This window comes from Ipomoea nil, unplaced genomic scaffold (assembly GCF_001879475.1).
Source record: "Ipomoea nil cultivar Tokyo-kokei standard unplaced genomic scaffold, Asagao_1.1 scaffold2705, whole genome shotgun sequence".
NCBI lineage: Eukaryota > Viridiplantae > Streptophyta > Magnoliopsida > Solanales > Convolvulaceae > Ipomoea > Ipomoea nil.
Window position 1 is genome coordinate 170,281 of NW_017619133.1, and position 17,445 is coordinate 187,725.

The following is a 17,445-nucleotide window of genomic DNA, read 5'->3' on the forward strand; positions in this document are numbered from 1 at the left end:
CTAAGGATGAAACCGCCCAAACACGCTAAGCATATGAACATTCACACAAAGCTAATCACGCATGGTGTCTTCCTCCCCTTCTCCACATAAAGGACATTCTGGTGGAATCTCTACCCTTGTCCTCCTTAGATTAACAGTAGTACACAAGATGCTCTTAAGAGCTCTCCAGATTAGGGATGTCAATTCTCCCGTCCCACATGGGGATCCCCGATCCCTGCCCCCACGAGGACGGCGATTGAAAAAAAAAAAATTTGAAGAACGGGAGCGGGGATTGGGAATGTTTTCAATTTCCCGAGAGGGACAGGAGTGGGAGTGGGGATACCCTCCCTGCCCCGCCCCGTTCCCAATTTTTATATATAATAATAATAATAATAATAATAATAATAATAACATATATATATATATATATATATATATATATATATATATATATATATATATATATATATATTGCATAATAAGTGTTTGTTTTTATTGTTGTTTCAATGTTGGTCATATTAGCTCCTGGTAAGGGTTATATATGCACATAATCTTTTATGTAATATGGCACATTGTTGTCCAACTATGGTTTTTTTCACATTTTATACTGATCATTCAAAACACTTATTACTTGTAGTTAAATTTCTTGTTGTAATCTAGAATGATTGCTACACAATTTTTTCTAGTTGTTCATGAGGCAAGTATGCTAAACATATAGGTTTCATATACTTGTTTATATAGCATATAATTTTGGTGATCTTTCGATATTTTAACCAAGTGTACATTTTTACTCTTTAATGGGTCAATAGAATTAACCCTTTACTTTTGATCAAGCCCCAAACATACAAATGTTGTATTAAGATACATGGTAGACATCATGTCTCAGCTCATAAAAGTGAAGGGTCAATTCTAGACTCATTAAAGAGCACAAATGTACAATGTAGCAAAATATCTTATTAGTGTGTAAGCATCCAAGGAAGGAAACTGACTTGGTGAAAATATCAAAATTATATGCTACGGAGTATATAATATGAACAACTGTGTAGCTACCACTCTAGAAAAATCATAGTTGGACAGCAATGTGCCATATTACATAAAAGTTTATGTGCAAATATAACCCTTACTAGGAGTTAATATGGCCAACATTGAAACAATAATAAGAAAAAACACTTATTATGCAATATATATTATAGTTAAAGGTTTCCGTGGAGAGATACCTGATGATTTTGAGAAACAGTTGGAAAACGTTAACAGCTAACACATAGTCAAAATCCAATAACATCACACACAACATGTACTTCGCAACAGCTTCAAGAACTCTCAGAGCCTTACCATAGCAGTTACTATCAATGTAATATAACTTTTCAAGCGATGCTATAATATGAGGGAAAATGACCTGAGCACCAAAAGACAATACTTTTTCAACATAGATGTACATATATGATATATGTTAGAATGCTCAAGTAGAAAGAAATAATAAATAAATAAATAAATACTGAAATTGTTTGCAACCTGGCCTAAGTTTTGAAGAAATAAAGTATTAAATACCTCCATTTTTGTATTATTATAGGGTAGAACAGGTGCAGATAAATTCATAATTTCACAGATACAAGATATTATGTTCTCCCCTCACGAGAAAGACAGCATAAGGATAAATGGACAGAGAATAGTAGTTGGGAAAGGAAAAGAAGAAAACATTGAGTTTGCTTGAGAGTTGAGACCCAAAACTCCCTTAGACACTGGGTTTATAATTGCCAACATAATGGCGCATGAGAGTAGTCAAAATGGGTCAAAGTCAGCCTAAATATCAGTATCCTTGAAAAGCAAATTGTTAAGGAATGGCCCTTAACCTTCATCTTGGAAATTCATATTTTAGAAGATAGAAAGTAGCATATTCAAAGGGCAATAGTGGGAATTTTATGCAACACATAAACTACTGAAATATCTGCACGTTGGGATTATGCACCGTGTGCTTTTTCGTGTTAGGGTCAGAAGAAGAAATCACTTCCTCATAAAACCTGTAAAGAGAAAAAAACAGAACATATAACAAGAATTGCTTGCAAAATTTACAAGACAACTTAAATAGTACATCTTAGACTTTAAAAGCAAAAAATTAAAAACACATATTAAAAGAATAAATCAAAAGTGCATAAGCTACATGTTTACAAACTAAATGCAACAATTTGTATATTTATCATAGGATTAAAATAATGTAAATATGATATCTCAAAAGGATTCATCTTTGAGACCTATAACCATAAGTGTCAAATTTATAAAATTGCATTTGAAGTTCAAAAACACAAGCCGATAACAACGGATGGAAATTGTCAAATGTTGTAATCAATGGAACAAGTGATGCTTTCCATTTCAATAGGTACTAATGGAACAAGTGAAGCTTTCTATTTCAATGGGTACTAAGACAATCATACAATTTGCCCTTCTTAAGCACTTACCTACTATCTGGGGCCACCAGACTTTGACTTTAGCGCCAACAAAGCATGTATGAACCCATCCCAGACTGCATGGTTACGGGCAAGCCAAATTACATGTAGTACTCCCATCCTTTTCTCGCCTATCATGCTTCCTCAGTTGGTGATTAATGTTGAAACACAAAAGTTGTGTCTGTAGAAATATAGCTGTTGAAGTTATGTAGGGTTGTGTCTGTAGGGTTGTGTCTGTAGGATTGTGTCTCTTAGTCTGTATATATTTATCTGTTGTCTCCCCATTGAGACAAGCAAGTAATAAAATAACATCTTCTACATCTTTCTCAACATGGTATCAAGAGCCAAAGTCAAAATTTGAATTTTTTTTCCGGTGAACAGTACATGTTACTGTTCATTCGAAACTAGGTTTTCAAATTACTTGTTATTGGTGAGATATTTTATCAAATTAGTACTACAACCCCCTTACCCATCCTCCGGCGACCTTTACCCATCAATTCCGGTTGCCGGAATCTTCTCCACGCGCCACCATGTCGCCGGCGCGTGAGGCCTTTTCCAGCGGCCTTTTCCGGCGAAACTCTCCAGATCGTATCGTCGGCTCTCCTCCTTTCCTTCCGTGCAATCAGATTTATTTTTGGTCACGATGTCTTCCGACGAAAATTCTGATAATTCGGGTACTATTTCTCCTGCCAATAATTTACCTACTTCTTCGAGCTCTGTTTATGTGCCTAATCTGTCTGGAAACCCAATAATCACTTCTGAAAGATTATGTGGTTCTCAAAATTACCACTCTTGGTCGAATGCCGTAGAATTATGGTTTATGGGCCAAGGTGTTGTTGACCACTTGCAAAAAGAAGTGGATATGATACCGGAAAAAGAAAAGACAGTTTGGCAAAGGTTAGATGCTCAACTTTGTAGTCTCCTTTGGCAGTCTCTTTCTCCACAATTGTTGCCTTTATTCCGGCCCTTTAAGACATGTGTCGGGGTGTGGAGTCAAGCTCAATCTCTGTACATTAATGATGTCTCTCAATTCTATAATGTTGTTGACAATTTGGTTAACTTGAAGAAAGATGGTATTGATATGGAAACATTTCTTGGCAAAGCCCAAAGTTTGATTGCTAAGTTTGGTACACTCATGCCTATTGGTGGTACACCCGTAGAGCAACTTACCCAACGAGAGAAATTCTTTGTCATACTTCTTTAACAAAATTAGGTCCAGAATTTGAAAGCATCCGAAATCAAGTTTTTGGAAGCAACACTGTCCCGGGGACCACCGAGTTGTTCAAATGGCTCTTGCAGGTCACCTCCATTCCGGGTACTCACACATCCACTACCGAACAATCTGCTCTAGTCACACAAGGAGGTCGTGGACGAACTAACAATCGTGGTGGACAGAAAAACACTAGAGTGTGTGATTATTGTAATAGAACTGGGCACACACGAGATCAGTGTTGGAAACTTCATGGGAGACCGGTACGTACCCAAGCAAGTGTTGCTCAATCTCAACCTGGGGAACCAAATTCTCGAACCATTTCCGCTGCTGAGTATGAAGAGTTTGTTCAATTTAAAGCCACTCCCAAAGCTTCTGGTTTAACTTCTGCAGCCTACACTGATGGAACTCATACTGCCCTTGTATCACAATCTAGCATGAGCGGACCATGGGTTATCGATTCAGGTGCCTCTGAGCATATCTCTGGTAACTCATCTTTATTTTCTCATTTCACTAAGTCTAAGTCCCTTCCATCTATTGTTTTCGGTAATGGGTCCAAGAGTACGGCTACTGCTATTGGAAAGGCTTCCCCCCTTCCTACTTTGCCTCTCTCTTCAATTCTCTATATACCTAACTGTCCTTTCAATTTAATTTCTGTTCATCAACTTACAAAATCTTTGGACTGTACGATCACTTTTTCTTCTGATTCTATCATTATGCAGGACCGTCGTTCGGGGAAGATGATTGGCTCGGGGTATGAATCAGAAAGACTTTATCGATTATCTACCCCAAAACCTTCTACAGTTTGCACTGCTACCATTCCTCCTTCCCTTGCCCATGACCGACTAGGACATCCTAGCCTTAAAAAATTACGGCGACTTGTCCCTAGTTTGTCTCACTTATCTACCCTAGAGTGTGAAGCCTGTCAGCTTGGCAAACAGTCTAGAACATCGCTTCCTAATCATGTTAATAAAAGAGCTGCTTTCCCTTTTTCCTTAGCTCATACTGATGTTTGGGGACCTTTTCGTTATAATTCAATTCTTGGTTTTAAATATTTTGTTACCTTTACTGATGATTTTTCTCGTTGTACATGGGTCTTTTTAATGCAAAACCGTTCTGAAGTACTTAATGTTCTTCAAAAATTTGTTAATGAGATAAAAAAATCAGTTTGGGGTGTCTATTAAAACTTTACGAAGTGATAATGCTGGAGAATACTTTACAACTCCTTTATCTAACTTTCTTGATTCAGCGGGCATCCTCCATAAGTCATCTTGTCTCGATACTCCACAACAAAATGGGGTATCTTAACGTAAAAATCGGCATCTCGTTGAAACAGCCCGCACCATGATTCTTCACTATAAAGTCCCTCCAAAATTCTGGGCAGATGTTATCCTTCATTCCTGTTATTTAATAAATCGTATGCCTTCATCTGTTTTACATGGTAAGATACCTTATAATATTTTATTTCCCGATAAGCCCCTTCACTCTTCCTTTAAAAATTTTCGGGTGCACCTGTTTTGTCCGGGACACTACCCCAGGGCATGATAAATTTTCCCCAAAATTCTTAAAATGCATGTTTGTTGGGTACACTAGATTGCAAAAGGGTTTCAGATGTTATTCCCCTGATAAGCATCGATTTTATGTATTTTTTGATGTTACTTTCTTTGAATCCACACCTTTCTTTTCGTCTAGTTTACCGACCTCAATCTCTCATTTTCCTGATGTTCTTCCTGTTCCTACTTTTCAAGGAGGGACCGAGGTACATTTACCTCAAGATCCGTCATCACCTAGAAATTCTAGTCCCTCACCTACTGAACCTCCTTTACAAAACAACAGTGTTACCCCCTTTCCTTACACTCATCTTCGCCGCTCTCGACCACCCGCGACAGTTCAAATCGATGAAATCCCAACTGATTCATCTCTCGAGCTATCTATGCCCTCGAACCCGGTTCCGGCACAAGCTCTCCCATCGCAAGTCGTGTAGGTAACAGGTCATCACGAAATCCCTTTCCCATATACAACTTTATTTCATATGATCGTCTCTCACCTTCATATAATGCTTTTATCACATATTTATCTTCTGTTTCTGCCCCTAAATCTGTTAAAGAAGCCCTTTCCCACCCTGGTTGGCGTCAGGCTATGGTTGATGAAATGGCTGCTCTTCATTCATCGGGGACTTGGGAGTTAGTTCCATTACCCGAAGGTAAAACAACTGTTGGTTGCCGATGGATCTATACTGTGAAAGTTGGGCCCAATGGACAGGTTGATAGACTTAAAGCTCGACTGGTAGCCAAAGGATATACACAGGTTTTTGAGATTGATTACACTGACACCTTTTCACCAGTAGCTAAAATTTCTTCGGTCAGAATCTTTCTTTCTATGGCTACCGTTCATCATTGGCCCTTGCATCAGTTAGATATTAAAAATGCCTTTCTGCATGGAGATTTAGAGGAAGAAGTCTACATGGAGCAACCTCGTGGGTTTGTTGCTCAGGGGGAGAGTAACTTGGTTTGTAAGCTCAAACGTTCTCTCTATGGTCTAAAACAATCTCCTCGTGCCTGGTTTAGACGGTTCAGCATAGTAGTGCAAAATTTTGGTTTAAATCGAAGCAAAGTTGACTATTCCGTCTTTTATAGACATCAACATGGTAAGAGCATTTATCTTGTTGTATATGTTGATGATATTGTCATTACAGGAGATGATGATGAAGGAATACAATTGTTGAAACAACATCTATTCCAACATTTTGAAACAAAAGATCTCGGGAAGTTAAAATACTTTTTGAGAATTGAAGTAGCACAATCCAAGCAAGGAATTTGCATATCACAAAGAAAGTATGCATTGGATATACTAGAAGACACAGGTATGATGAATTGTAAACCTCTTAGACACTCCTATGGATCCAAATATCAAACTCCTACCAGACCAGGGGGAGCTTATCCAAGATCCAGGAAAATATAGACGATTGGTTGGAAGATTACTTTATTTAACTGTAACTCGACCCGATATCTCTTTTGCGGTAAGTGTTGTTAGTCAGTTCTTGGCATCTCCACGTGAAAGTCATTAGGAAGCTGACATTCGGATTTTACGATATATTAAAAAATCTCCAGGCACTGGTTTGTTATACAAAGACCATAGAAACCTTGAAATTATTGGGTACACAGATGCAGATTGGGCAGGTGCATGGGATAGAAAATCAACATCTGGATATTATATCTTTCTTAGTGGAAACTTAATCTCTTGGAAAAGTAAAAAGCAAAATGTTGTTGCTCGATCAAGTGCAGAAGCCGAATATCGATCTATGGCCGTTGGAACATGTGAAATTGTGTGGTTGAAAAACCTCCTTACCGAACTGCAGATTTGTACAAAGGAGTCCATGAAGCTCATTTGTGATAACCAAGCAACTTTGCATATTGCATCAAATTCAGTTTTTCATGAAAGAACAAAACACATTGAAATTGATTGCCATTTTATTCGAGACAAAGTTACTTCTGGAGATATTACTACATCTTTTATAGGCTCAAATAATCAATTAGCTGATATATTTACTAAAGCTTTAAGAAGTCATAAGATTGAATACATTTGTAACAAGCTTGGTGCATATGATATACATGCTCCAGCTTGAGGGGGAGTGTTGAAACACAAAAGTTGTGTCTGTAGAAATATAGCTGTTGAAGTTATGTAGGGTTGTGTCTGTAGGATTGTGTCTCTTAGTCTGCATATATTTATCTGTTGTCTCCCCATTGAGACAAGCAAGTAATACAATATCATCTACATCTTTCTCAACAATTAACTTCCCCAACCACGGTGAAAAAGCTTCCCCAGAAACAGCTGGCACAGATAAGGAAGAAACCGCCCAAACACGCTAAACATATGAACATTCACACAAAGTTAATCATGCATGGTGTGTTCCTCCCTTTCTCCACATAAAGGACATTCTGGTGGAATCTCTACCCTTCTCCTCCTTAGAGTAACAGTAGTACACAAGATGTTCCTAAGAGCTCTCCAGATTAGGGATGTCAATTCTCCCGTCCCACATGGGGATCCCCAATCCCTGCCCCCACGAGGATGGCGATTGGAAAAAAATTTGAAGAACGGGAGTGGGGATTGGGAATGTTTTCAATTTCCCGAGAGGGACGGGGGTTGGAGTGGGGATACCCTCATAATAAGTGTTTGTTTTTATTGTTGTTTCAATGTTGGCCATATTAGCTCCTGGTAAGGGTTATATATGCACATAAGCTTTTATGTAATATGGCACATTGTTGTCCAACTATGGTTTTCTTCACATTTTATACTAATCATTCAAAACACATATTACTTGTTAAATTTCCTGATGTAATCTAGAGTGATTGCTACACAATTTTTTCTAGTTGTTCATGAGGCAAGTATGCTAAACATATAGGTTTCATATACTTGTTTACATAGCATATAACTTTGGTGATCTTTCGATATTTTAACCAAGTGTACATTTTTACTCTTTAATCGGTCAATAGAATTAACCCTTTACTTTTGATCAAGCCCCAAACATACAAATGTTGTATTAAGATACATGGTAGACATCATGTCTCAGCTCATAAAAGAAAGAGATGAAGTCTCACTAGATTTTCAGGTGAGGGTATCAAGAATGGACACTTGAAAATATAGTGAGACCTCATCTCTTTTTTCTATGAGCTAAGACATGATATCTACCATGTATTTTAATATCGCATTGGTATGTTTGAGGCTTAATCAAAAGGGAAGGGTCAATTCTAGACTCATTAAAGAGCACAAATGTACAATGTAGCAGAATATTATATTAGTGTGTAAGCATCCAAGGAAGGAAACTGACTTGGTGAAAATATCAAAATTATATGCTACGGAGTATATAATATGAACAACTGTGTATAGCTACCACTCTAGATTACATCAGAAAAGTTAACTACAAATAATAATAAGTGTTTTGAAAGATCAGTATAAAATCTGAAGAAAATCATAGTTGGACAACAATGTATCATATTACATAAAAGCTTATGTGTATATATAACCCTTACTAGGAACTAATATGGCCAACATTGAAACAACAATAAGAACAAACACTTATTATGCAATATATATTATAGTTAAAGGTTTCCGTGGAGAGATACCTGATGATTTTGAGAAACAGTTGGAAAACGTTAACAGCTAACACATAGTCAAAATCCAATAGCATCACACACAACATGTACTTCGCAACAGCTTCAAGAACTCTCAGTCTTACCACAACAGTTACTATCGATGTAATATAACTTTACAAGCGTTGCTATAATCTGAAGGAAAATGACCTGAGCACCAAAAGACAATACTTTTTCAACATAGATTCACATATATGATATATGTTAGAATGCTCAGGTAGAAAGAAATAATAAATAAATAAATACTGAAATTGTTTGCAACATGGCCTAAGTTTTGAAGAAATAAAGTATTAAATACCTCCATTTTTGTATTATTATAGTGTAGAACAGGTGCAGATAAATTCATAATTTCACAGATACAAGATGTTATGTTCTCCCCTCACGGGCAAGACAACATAAGGATAAATGGACAAAGAATAGTAGTTGGGAAAGGAAAAGAAAACATTGGGTTTGCTTGAGAGTTGAGACCCAAAACTCCCTTAGACACTGGGTTTATAATTGCCAACATAATGGAGCATGAGAGTAGTCAAAATGAGTCAAAGTCAGCCTAAATATCAGTATCCTTGAAAAGCAAATTGTTAAGGAATGGCCCTTACCCTTCATCTTGGAAATTCATATTTTAGAAGATAGAAAGTAGGATATTCAGAGGGCAAAAGAGGGAATTTTATGCAACACATAAACTACTGAAATATCTGCACGTTTGGCTTATATACCTTGTGCTTTTTCGTGTTAGGGTCAAAAGAAAAAATCACTCCCTCATAAAACCTTTAAAGAGAAAAGAACAGAAAATATAACAAGAATTGCTTGCACAATTTACAAGACAACTTAAATATTATATCTTAGACTTTAAAAGCAAAAAATTAAAAACACATATTAAAAGAATAAATCAAAGGTGCATAAGCTACATGTTTACAAACTAAATGCAACAATTTGTATATTTACCATAGGATTAAAATAATGTAAATATGATATCTCAAAAGTATTCATCTTTGAGACCTATAACCATAAGTGTCAAATTTATAAAATTGCATTTGAAGTTCAAAAACACAAGCCGATAACAACTGATGGAAATTGTCAAATGTTGTAATCAATGGAACAAATGATGCTTTCCATTTCAATAGGTAATAATGGAACAAGTGAAGCGTTCTATTTCAATGGGTACTAAAACAGTCATTCAGTTTGCCCTTCTTAAGTACTTACCTTCTATCCCGGGGCCACCAGACTTTGACTTTAGCCCCTACCAACTCTTTTCCGTAATCTTTAATAGTATGAAGCTTTTTAGAATCCTGAATATGAATAAAAACCATAAGTGTACACATTTGGTTATTTTGCCCAAAAGAGAGTAATGACATATAAAACAAATAGGGTAAAATGTCATAGTTAGATGCAAAATATCAATGAAATGGCTATACTGGGAACGGAAGTTCATAAATTATACATATTTTATTTACTTTATACAAAATGTCAAAAATAAGCAAATTTTAATGAAGACTAATTATGTATTACCCAATTTTCAGTAGCAAAATAATAGTACTATATAACATTTGTAGTTGCTAAGAAAATTAAAAGATGTCGCATCTTTGAAATGTAATCTTAAGAAAACTGCATTTCATAAATATGACTTGTGGGAAAAGAAAAAAAAAAATTATATTTTCAGTGAAAAAGTTTCACTTGATAAATGCCAAGTTCTTCCATAGTCATAAAGGAAGTTGGATTTAGATGAAAAGCTTTACTTCTTATCTCCTATGAAATGCATCAGACATTCTCCCTAATCCTCACCTGTCACAAACATGATTGCCTCCGTAAAGACTTCATATAGAAAGATTTCAGGCAATTGAGCAGATGTGTTTAAAAATTGGGTTAAAAGCTGCATTCTCTAATGCGGATTTTGATTGGATGAATATAGTAAAGTCTTCCAAAAGACACATTAGGAAAATGAAGCTTTAAGAATTCTCATTTCCAAAATGTGTCTCCGGACATTTTTTTTCTTTCTATTAATAATCCAATAATAATCCAAAATGAATTACTCACCATCCCATTTGTGCCCCTTTTACAATTCTCTCTGCCAATTTAACCAAGCTTATGTTTTTATACTAATAAATTGAATTTTGAAAATAAAAATTTATATTCTGGAGTAATAACTAATAAGTATATGTTCAATAAAATACATAAGAAATGGTACTTGCCTAATTTTTAAAGAATTCTGCTATATTGGAACATAAGAGATGATCATATTAAAAACAACTTTTTTTTGAAACAAAGTAGAATGTGACCCTTCTCAAGGCAGACAAAGAGAATCAACTAATATTGTTTCAATAAGTTCAACACACATCTAGGGTTGCACTCATTGGAAAGTGCAATAATATGGTATGATCTTTTATGCATCCATTTTGGGTACACTTGTCTAGGAGTTACCTCAAGTTCAACATATGTCTAGGAGTCACTGGTTGCAAGAAGGATAACATGATACTAAGTTTTTAATTTTTTTTTGGGTACATTAATGGGGCCATGAGAGACAGTGTTTTCCAGTAAGAAATTCTAAACCCTTAATATGGTACTAATTTTATCCCAATTTTTCACTGCAAATTATAAGTTATAATAAAGTTCAATAATGAAATGCAATCAATTCAATACAGGTTAAGGCAAAGTTGAGTTTGTTGCGATAGCCCTTCACGGTGACGTCGTCCTGACTTCTGAGTAAGATTGCGGCATTAGTTTTTCAAACAACAGCCAGAGATACATCGGGACAAGAACGGTTATCGTGCAGGAGGAAAACAAAATTGATTTGGTAAGAAGAATAAAAAAAGGAATTTTGTTGGTGAAAGGACCCTAGTTTGTTACCATGTGAAGAAAGATACTTGGATTTGATAGATTCAAATGGTTGGTACAACAGAGTATATATACAAGAAACCTAAACTTTAAAAATATGACTCTTCATATAAAACATTACAATGGTACCATTCCTTTGTTTAAAGCTTGCTTCCTCAAGTGTTTAGTTCTTGTGCTTATATTTTGGTGACAATTTCGTTGAAGCGATGACTTCTCTCAAGTTTGCATCATTGGCTATTTCTTTTTCCTTCTTTATACATACAGTCAAACTAGGATATGCCTCATTCTTGCATGAACTCCTCCCACGATTTCCCTTGGAAGGCCTAGTTGCTTCAAATCTCTTTCTCATAGTGAGATATGTGAAATCAACTTTTCCAACTGTCTTGCATAGGTTCTTGTTCTAAGAATCGCCAATGGTGTTCCATTGTCCCTTTTTCGCTAAATTTTGGTCTTTTATGAAATTTAAAGGATTTTTGGATCCGTTGTCAAGTTTCTTTCCTGAGGGTGTTCAATTTTGGTATTACCATATTTGCTTCTTCATTTTCAATGTGCCTTATTTGTTCCCTGAGGGTGTTTAATTTCGGCACTATAATATTTTATGTCCTGAGGCCATTTATTATTTCTCAAGTTTCAAGAAAGGGGGGGTAGGGGAGTATTACCATGAACCACGCATGTTTTGTTCTTTCATTGCTATGGGGCTTCTCTTTATCGCTTTGGCTATCTTCATTGCTATGGACCATATGTACCCATTTATAACTCCTGCTCCATTTCACCTCTACTGCTCTTGATGAAGGCTTTTTTACATTTGTTCAAGAGTGTTTGTGTCACTTTGTTACCTTGAGCTTGTTCGTGTTCAAATCCATCCTTGATGCTTTCAACTTCATTTCCAAGGGTTGTGTATAGTGCCATGTCTTCCGACGACATTCAACACTATTATCCTCTAGCGGCATTTAATCTTCATTTGTAATTTTGAGTTAGGTGGAGTGTTTGTTTTAATTCAAGCGTGGAACTTCTAGATATTCCAGCTTGCGGGGAGTGTTGAATAATAGGAAGCCTTAGTCCTATTCCTATTAGGAGTAATCTTGATTTCCTATTCAAGGTAGGAGTGGTTTAACCCAATGTTTCTATAAATATAGAATCTCTATACACTCTATACCGTTCAAGAAACATAGAGAGACAATCTATTATTATTAACATAATCATATATTCTCTCTATTCCAAGTATTCTCACATATTTTGCTTCCGCTTAGTCACCACCCACTAGGCTTTTCAATCCCTCACAATGAACACACTCGTTGGAAAGTGCAATAATATAGTATTACCTTTTATGCATTCTTTTTTGGTACACTTATGGTGGAAAGGATTTACTGCTGAGATACCCCAAGTTCACCATATGTCTAGGGGTGCACTGGTTGCAAGAAGGAGAATATGATACTAAGTTCCTAATTTTTTTATTTTCATGGAATACATTAAAATAGAGGACAGAATTTAGCAGTAAGATATCCTAAACCACTAATATGGTACTAATTAGAGATAGAAGAGAAAGAGGCAGATGGAAATTTAAGTTTTAATAGAACTCAATAAAGAGATGCAAACCAATTAGTTATGGGTTAAGGCAATGCAGAAATATAATGAGTAGCAAACTGAATAGATAGAATCACAAAGATTACTCTAACCAGAAATCTAGAGAATCTGCAAGCACCATTACAGTAGTACCTTTTCTTTAAGTTTTCTCTGGGCAGACCTAGTCCCTTCATATCTCTTTTGCACGGTGAGATCCGTCTTATTCTTCTTTGGTTGGCCCCTTTTGCAAGGACTTTTTGTGCTGCTGGGGGCTAACACATCAGGCTTAGTCACAGACTCCTTTCCAGTTACAGCTGGCAAAGCTAACACAATTGAAGTTGCATTAATGTCCAATGAACTTCAAGATTTCTTCTCTTGTTCCTTCTTGATAGTAGGTTCTTCATCAGAGCGTTTGCTTTTGTTCATCCCAAAAGAATCATGTCCCTTATCAGGTCTTATCTTCTCTGACAGTGCACTCAGGTCCATTTGTTGTTGCAACTCTTTTGTATTTTTATGCATGGGATCAGACGGTGCATCAGTATCTTTTTAGCTGTTCAGCCTGATTGCGATTGTTTAATGCCTTCAATGACCCATCAGGTTCCAGGTTATTGTTATTCATTGTTGGAGTGGCATCCAATAGTGGTACCTGAGGAAGTTGAAGAGCAGATATTCCTTCTACAGGTGGTCCTCCCACAAACACAGAAGAATATCATATTCATCATATCTCAATGTAGAATGGCAAGTGACAGCATAAAACAAGCAGATCATATGCCCATGACTGCATTGAGTGGCAATTTGAAGGGTCAATTCTATAGACTCAGTAAAGAGTACAAATGTACAATGTAGCAGAATATTATACTATAGTGTGTAAGCTTCCAAGGAAACTGACTTGGTGAAAATATCAAAATTATACGCTATATGATATGAACAACTAGAAAATACCTGATGATATTGAGAAACAGTTGGAAAACGTTAACAGCTAACACATAGTCAAAATCCAATAGCATCACACACAACCTGTACTTCGCAACGGCTTCAAGAACTCTCAGAGCCTTAATATAGTAGTTACTATCAATGTCATATAACTTTTCAAGGGATGCTATAATCTGATGGAAAACGACCTGAGAACCAAAAGATGATATTTTTTAAACATAGATGCACATATATGATATATGTTAGACTGCTCAAGTAGAAAGAAATAATAAATAAATAAATAAATAAATAAATAGATACTAAAATTGTTTGCAACCCGGCCTAAGTTTTGAACATATAAAAAGTATTAAATACCTCCATTTCTGTATTATCATAGGGTAGAACGGGTGCAGATATTCTCATAATTTCACAGATACAAGATGCAACAGAAACCTCAATGATTTTATCAGAATGTCTCAGAAGTTTCGTTTCAATCAGCACTTTTTTAATTGGCTCAAGTACATTTCTCATCGACACTGAAGGGTCTTGCCCTATGCTCTTCAGTTCTAATTCAGCTTTCTAAAAGAAAATGCAATGCAACAGAAGAGTTAAAACAACAGTAGTAAACATATAATGTCCAGATGAGGACTGTAGTTTTGAGTGTGTGTGTGTGTAATTCAACATGTCAGTTCCTAAAAACATATATGAATAAACTAGAGATGAAAGCATAAACATTTCTAAATAAAACAACAACATAAGAATTAATCCTTTCAGCCAGGAAAAGAGACCCTAAAATTTTATAATCATTTGCCTGGTGAACAAATCCCATCAATGAAAACCAATCCAAGCATAATTGAACCTTTATATGCAAAAGAAAAGGGAAAGAATTTTACTTCAAGGAGGCTGAGAAGCTCGCCAGTGGATGAAGGAGGTGTAGAGAGCTCAATTCCAGACTCAATGAGCATCTCCTCAACAGCAGCAGGAGGAGAAGCCATCATTCTCAGCAAACAGAGTTCTCCCCTCAATCAAGACTGAAAACCCTAGAACTAAAGAACCCAAATTGTACTTCATTCGAAAAGAGGACCCGCAGACACCCAATCCAGCAAATGTAAATCCAGATAAAGAAATTCTGAATTGGAGTTGACAAAGCGGATAAAGAAATGCTGAATTGGAGTTGATAAAGAACGTAACCAACGGTTTGTGTGTGGATTCCTGCTCATTTATGCGTGGTTGTACAATGTTGAGTTTGGAATCCGTGTAGTCCTGCCTGGATTCTTCTGCTTTTTGCGTGATTAATTCCATTCCATACCAAACAAAATCCATATGCGCTTCTAAGTCGCGCTCTCAAGAATCAACTACCAATTGTCGCCAAAGCTCTTCAGAGGGTTTTTGAATTTTTGTCTTTGGAGGCAAAGGGCCTTGGAGATGGCCTTGAATGTCTCAGATAAAATATAGGAAAATTTACACTTTCCCCCCTAATATGTTATACTATTTTTCCTTTTGAATTATTCATACATTCATATTTGTTCTCTCAATTTTTTTAAAATTGACATTTTTTGTTAGTAACATTATTTACAGATATTATAATTATAATTTTAAATTATGTTAGTAACAAAATTAATACTTAATAAAAATTTAGTAATAATAGATTATATGTGTTTAAGTCTTAATTTTGTTGCTAGCATTATGTTAAAATTATAATTACGGAGTATAATATATGTAAATGGTGCTTGTTTTTTGCATTTATTTTGATTCTCATATATAAACCAGTTTTCACCTTGGGAGGAACATTACTTTTTCATATTGAGACCCAATCTTTCTTGTTATCAATATTCTGCTCACCCACAAGAGCCTTGTAACAACTGTTAACGGTAAAGTGACCTCAGTCTTCCCTCATCCAAATTAGTTTATCATCTCTTTTGAACATGGGCATGGGAATGTTTGTGATGAGAGTGGCGTCACGATGGTTAAATATATTTTGAATTGTGTCCACGTCCGAACTTTGATCTTAGTTGTTGAGGAGGGAGGAAACAACAACATTTTCCAGAAAGGGAAATGTGGCGTGGTGATCTGTGGATTTGAGGGATCACGAAGTCATATGTCTCTCCAAATATTAATGGATTTACCATTACCAATCCTCCAAGAGTTATGATATGTGGATTTGAGGGATCACAAAGTCATATGTCTCTCCAAATATTAATGGAGTTACCATTACCCATCCTCCAACAGTTATGATTTCTGATGATCTCCTTGGTGGTTAATTAAGAGATTGTTCCAAATAAAGGATGGGTTGCTGTTACTTCTAACATCTAAGAATGAGGAGCTTGGGTAGTATTTTGCTGGGAAGACTCTTGCAACAAGGGACGAGGGGAATTGAATGAGTCTCCAAGCTTGCTTGCATAACAGTGCAACGTTAAAGAGGTCCAATTTCCGAAAGCCAATACCACCCCAATCTTTGGGAATACAAAATGTGTGACCAAGATTTCCATTGAATATCGTTACGATTGCAATATTTGCTCCCCACCAAAAAACATTCATAGCACATTCAATCTCTTTCACGTTCTCCTTTGGTATTTGAAATACACTCATAGCATAGGAAGATAGTGCTTGTATCACACTTTGTATAAGAACTTCTTTTCTGGCTCTTGATAAGAATTTGTGATTCCAGTTGCTGATTCTGCTGAGAACTTTATTTTTAAGGAATCCTAAAATATCCTTTTTGTTTCATTCTACTACAAGTGATGATAAGCCGAGATAATTTATAGAATTCCATATCTCTCCAATCTCCATAATGATGCATATCATACATCTTAGATTGTCATTAACATTAAGGCTGAGAAAAATTAAGAGTTGTGTTATTCACATTCAAACTTTTCTCCTTCCAACAAAGTGTTTCACGTTTCACGTCTCAAAATGAAATGGTCTCACACACTTATTTTTTTTTCTCTACCCATCAATTGTAAGTCATATTATGAAAGAATTTATGAGATATAAAAAACATTTTCTCCATATTAAATTATTTGTGAAATAATATAATAACTATTTTCTCCCAAATATAATAATAACTATCTTATAATAGCCAATGAAAGTTATATTACTCAACTAGTATTTGTCTCGTGCGATGCACGAGAAATATGTTATAAAAATATACTCTATATGAGATTTATTCATATATAAAAATTTTATTATTTAATAATTATTATGTGTGAATTGCCATGATAAAATTATGAACATATATAAATATATGGGATAAATTGATGGGATAAATTCAACCTAAGTATAAGTTTGATTCAAGTTTTATCTATTGGTCTGAATTTTGGTTAGTAATTGAAGTGGTACGCATCACATGCAAGCTAAGGTA

General features: G+C 35.6%; 1 protein-coding gene across 3 annotated transcripts; it reads right to left on the minus strand.

Annotated features, from left to right (window-relative positions):
- Positions 1 to 1,278: 1,278 nt before the first annotated feature.
- Positions 1,279 to 15,513, minus strand: LOC109156428 (sister chromatid cohesion protein pds5-like). Of its 3 annotated transcripts, none has more exons than XM_019304292.1 (6): positions 14,978 to 15,513; positions 14,460 to 14,663; positions 14,115 to 14,293; positions 13,326 to 13,950; positions 9,981 to 10,066; positions 1,279 to 1,375 (listed from the first exon to the last, which is right to left on the minus strand). In XM_019304292.1, the coding sequence occupies exons 1-4, from the start codon at positions 15,080 to 15,082 to the stop codon at positions 13,848 to 13,850; spliced, it is 591 nt and encodes a 196-aa protein (XP_019159837.1). In that variant the 5' UTR covers positions 15,083 to 15,513; the 3' UTR covers positions 1,279 to 1,375; positions 9,981 to 10,066; positions 13,326 to 13,847. The 3 variants fall into 3 exon arrangements, with proteins under 3 accessions (XP_019159837.1, XP_019159838.1, XP_019159836.1); XM_019304293.1 differs by lacking the exon at positions 1,279 to 1,375 and adding an exon at positions 9,530 to 9,545; XM_019304291.1 differs by lacking the exon at positions 1,279 to 1,375 and having other exon boundaries at positions 9,790 to 10,066.
- Positions 15,514 to 17,445: the final 1,932 nt, after the last annotated feature.

Bases quoted from the DNA above. Each gene is read 5' to 3' on its own strand.
- LOC109156428 (XM_019304292.1), bottom strand. From the start codon at position 15,082: ATGATGGCTTCTCCTCCTGCTGCTGTTGAGGAGATGCTCATTGAGTCT. The intron at 14,664-14,977 runs GTAAAATTCTTT...ATTTTCTTTTAG, and splicing joins AGCTTCTCAGCCTCCTTGAA to AAAGCTGAATTAGAACTGAA. The intron at 14,294-14,459 runs GTATTTAATACT...TTTGGTTCTCAG, and splicing joins ATGATAATACAGAAATGGAG to GTCGTTTTCCATCAGATTAT.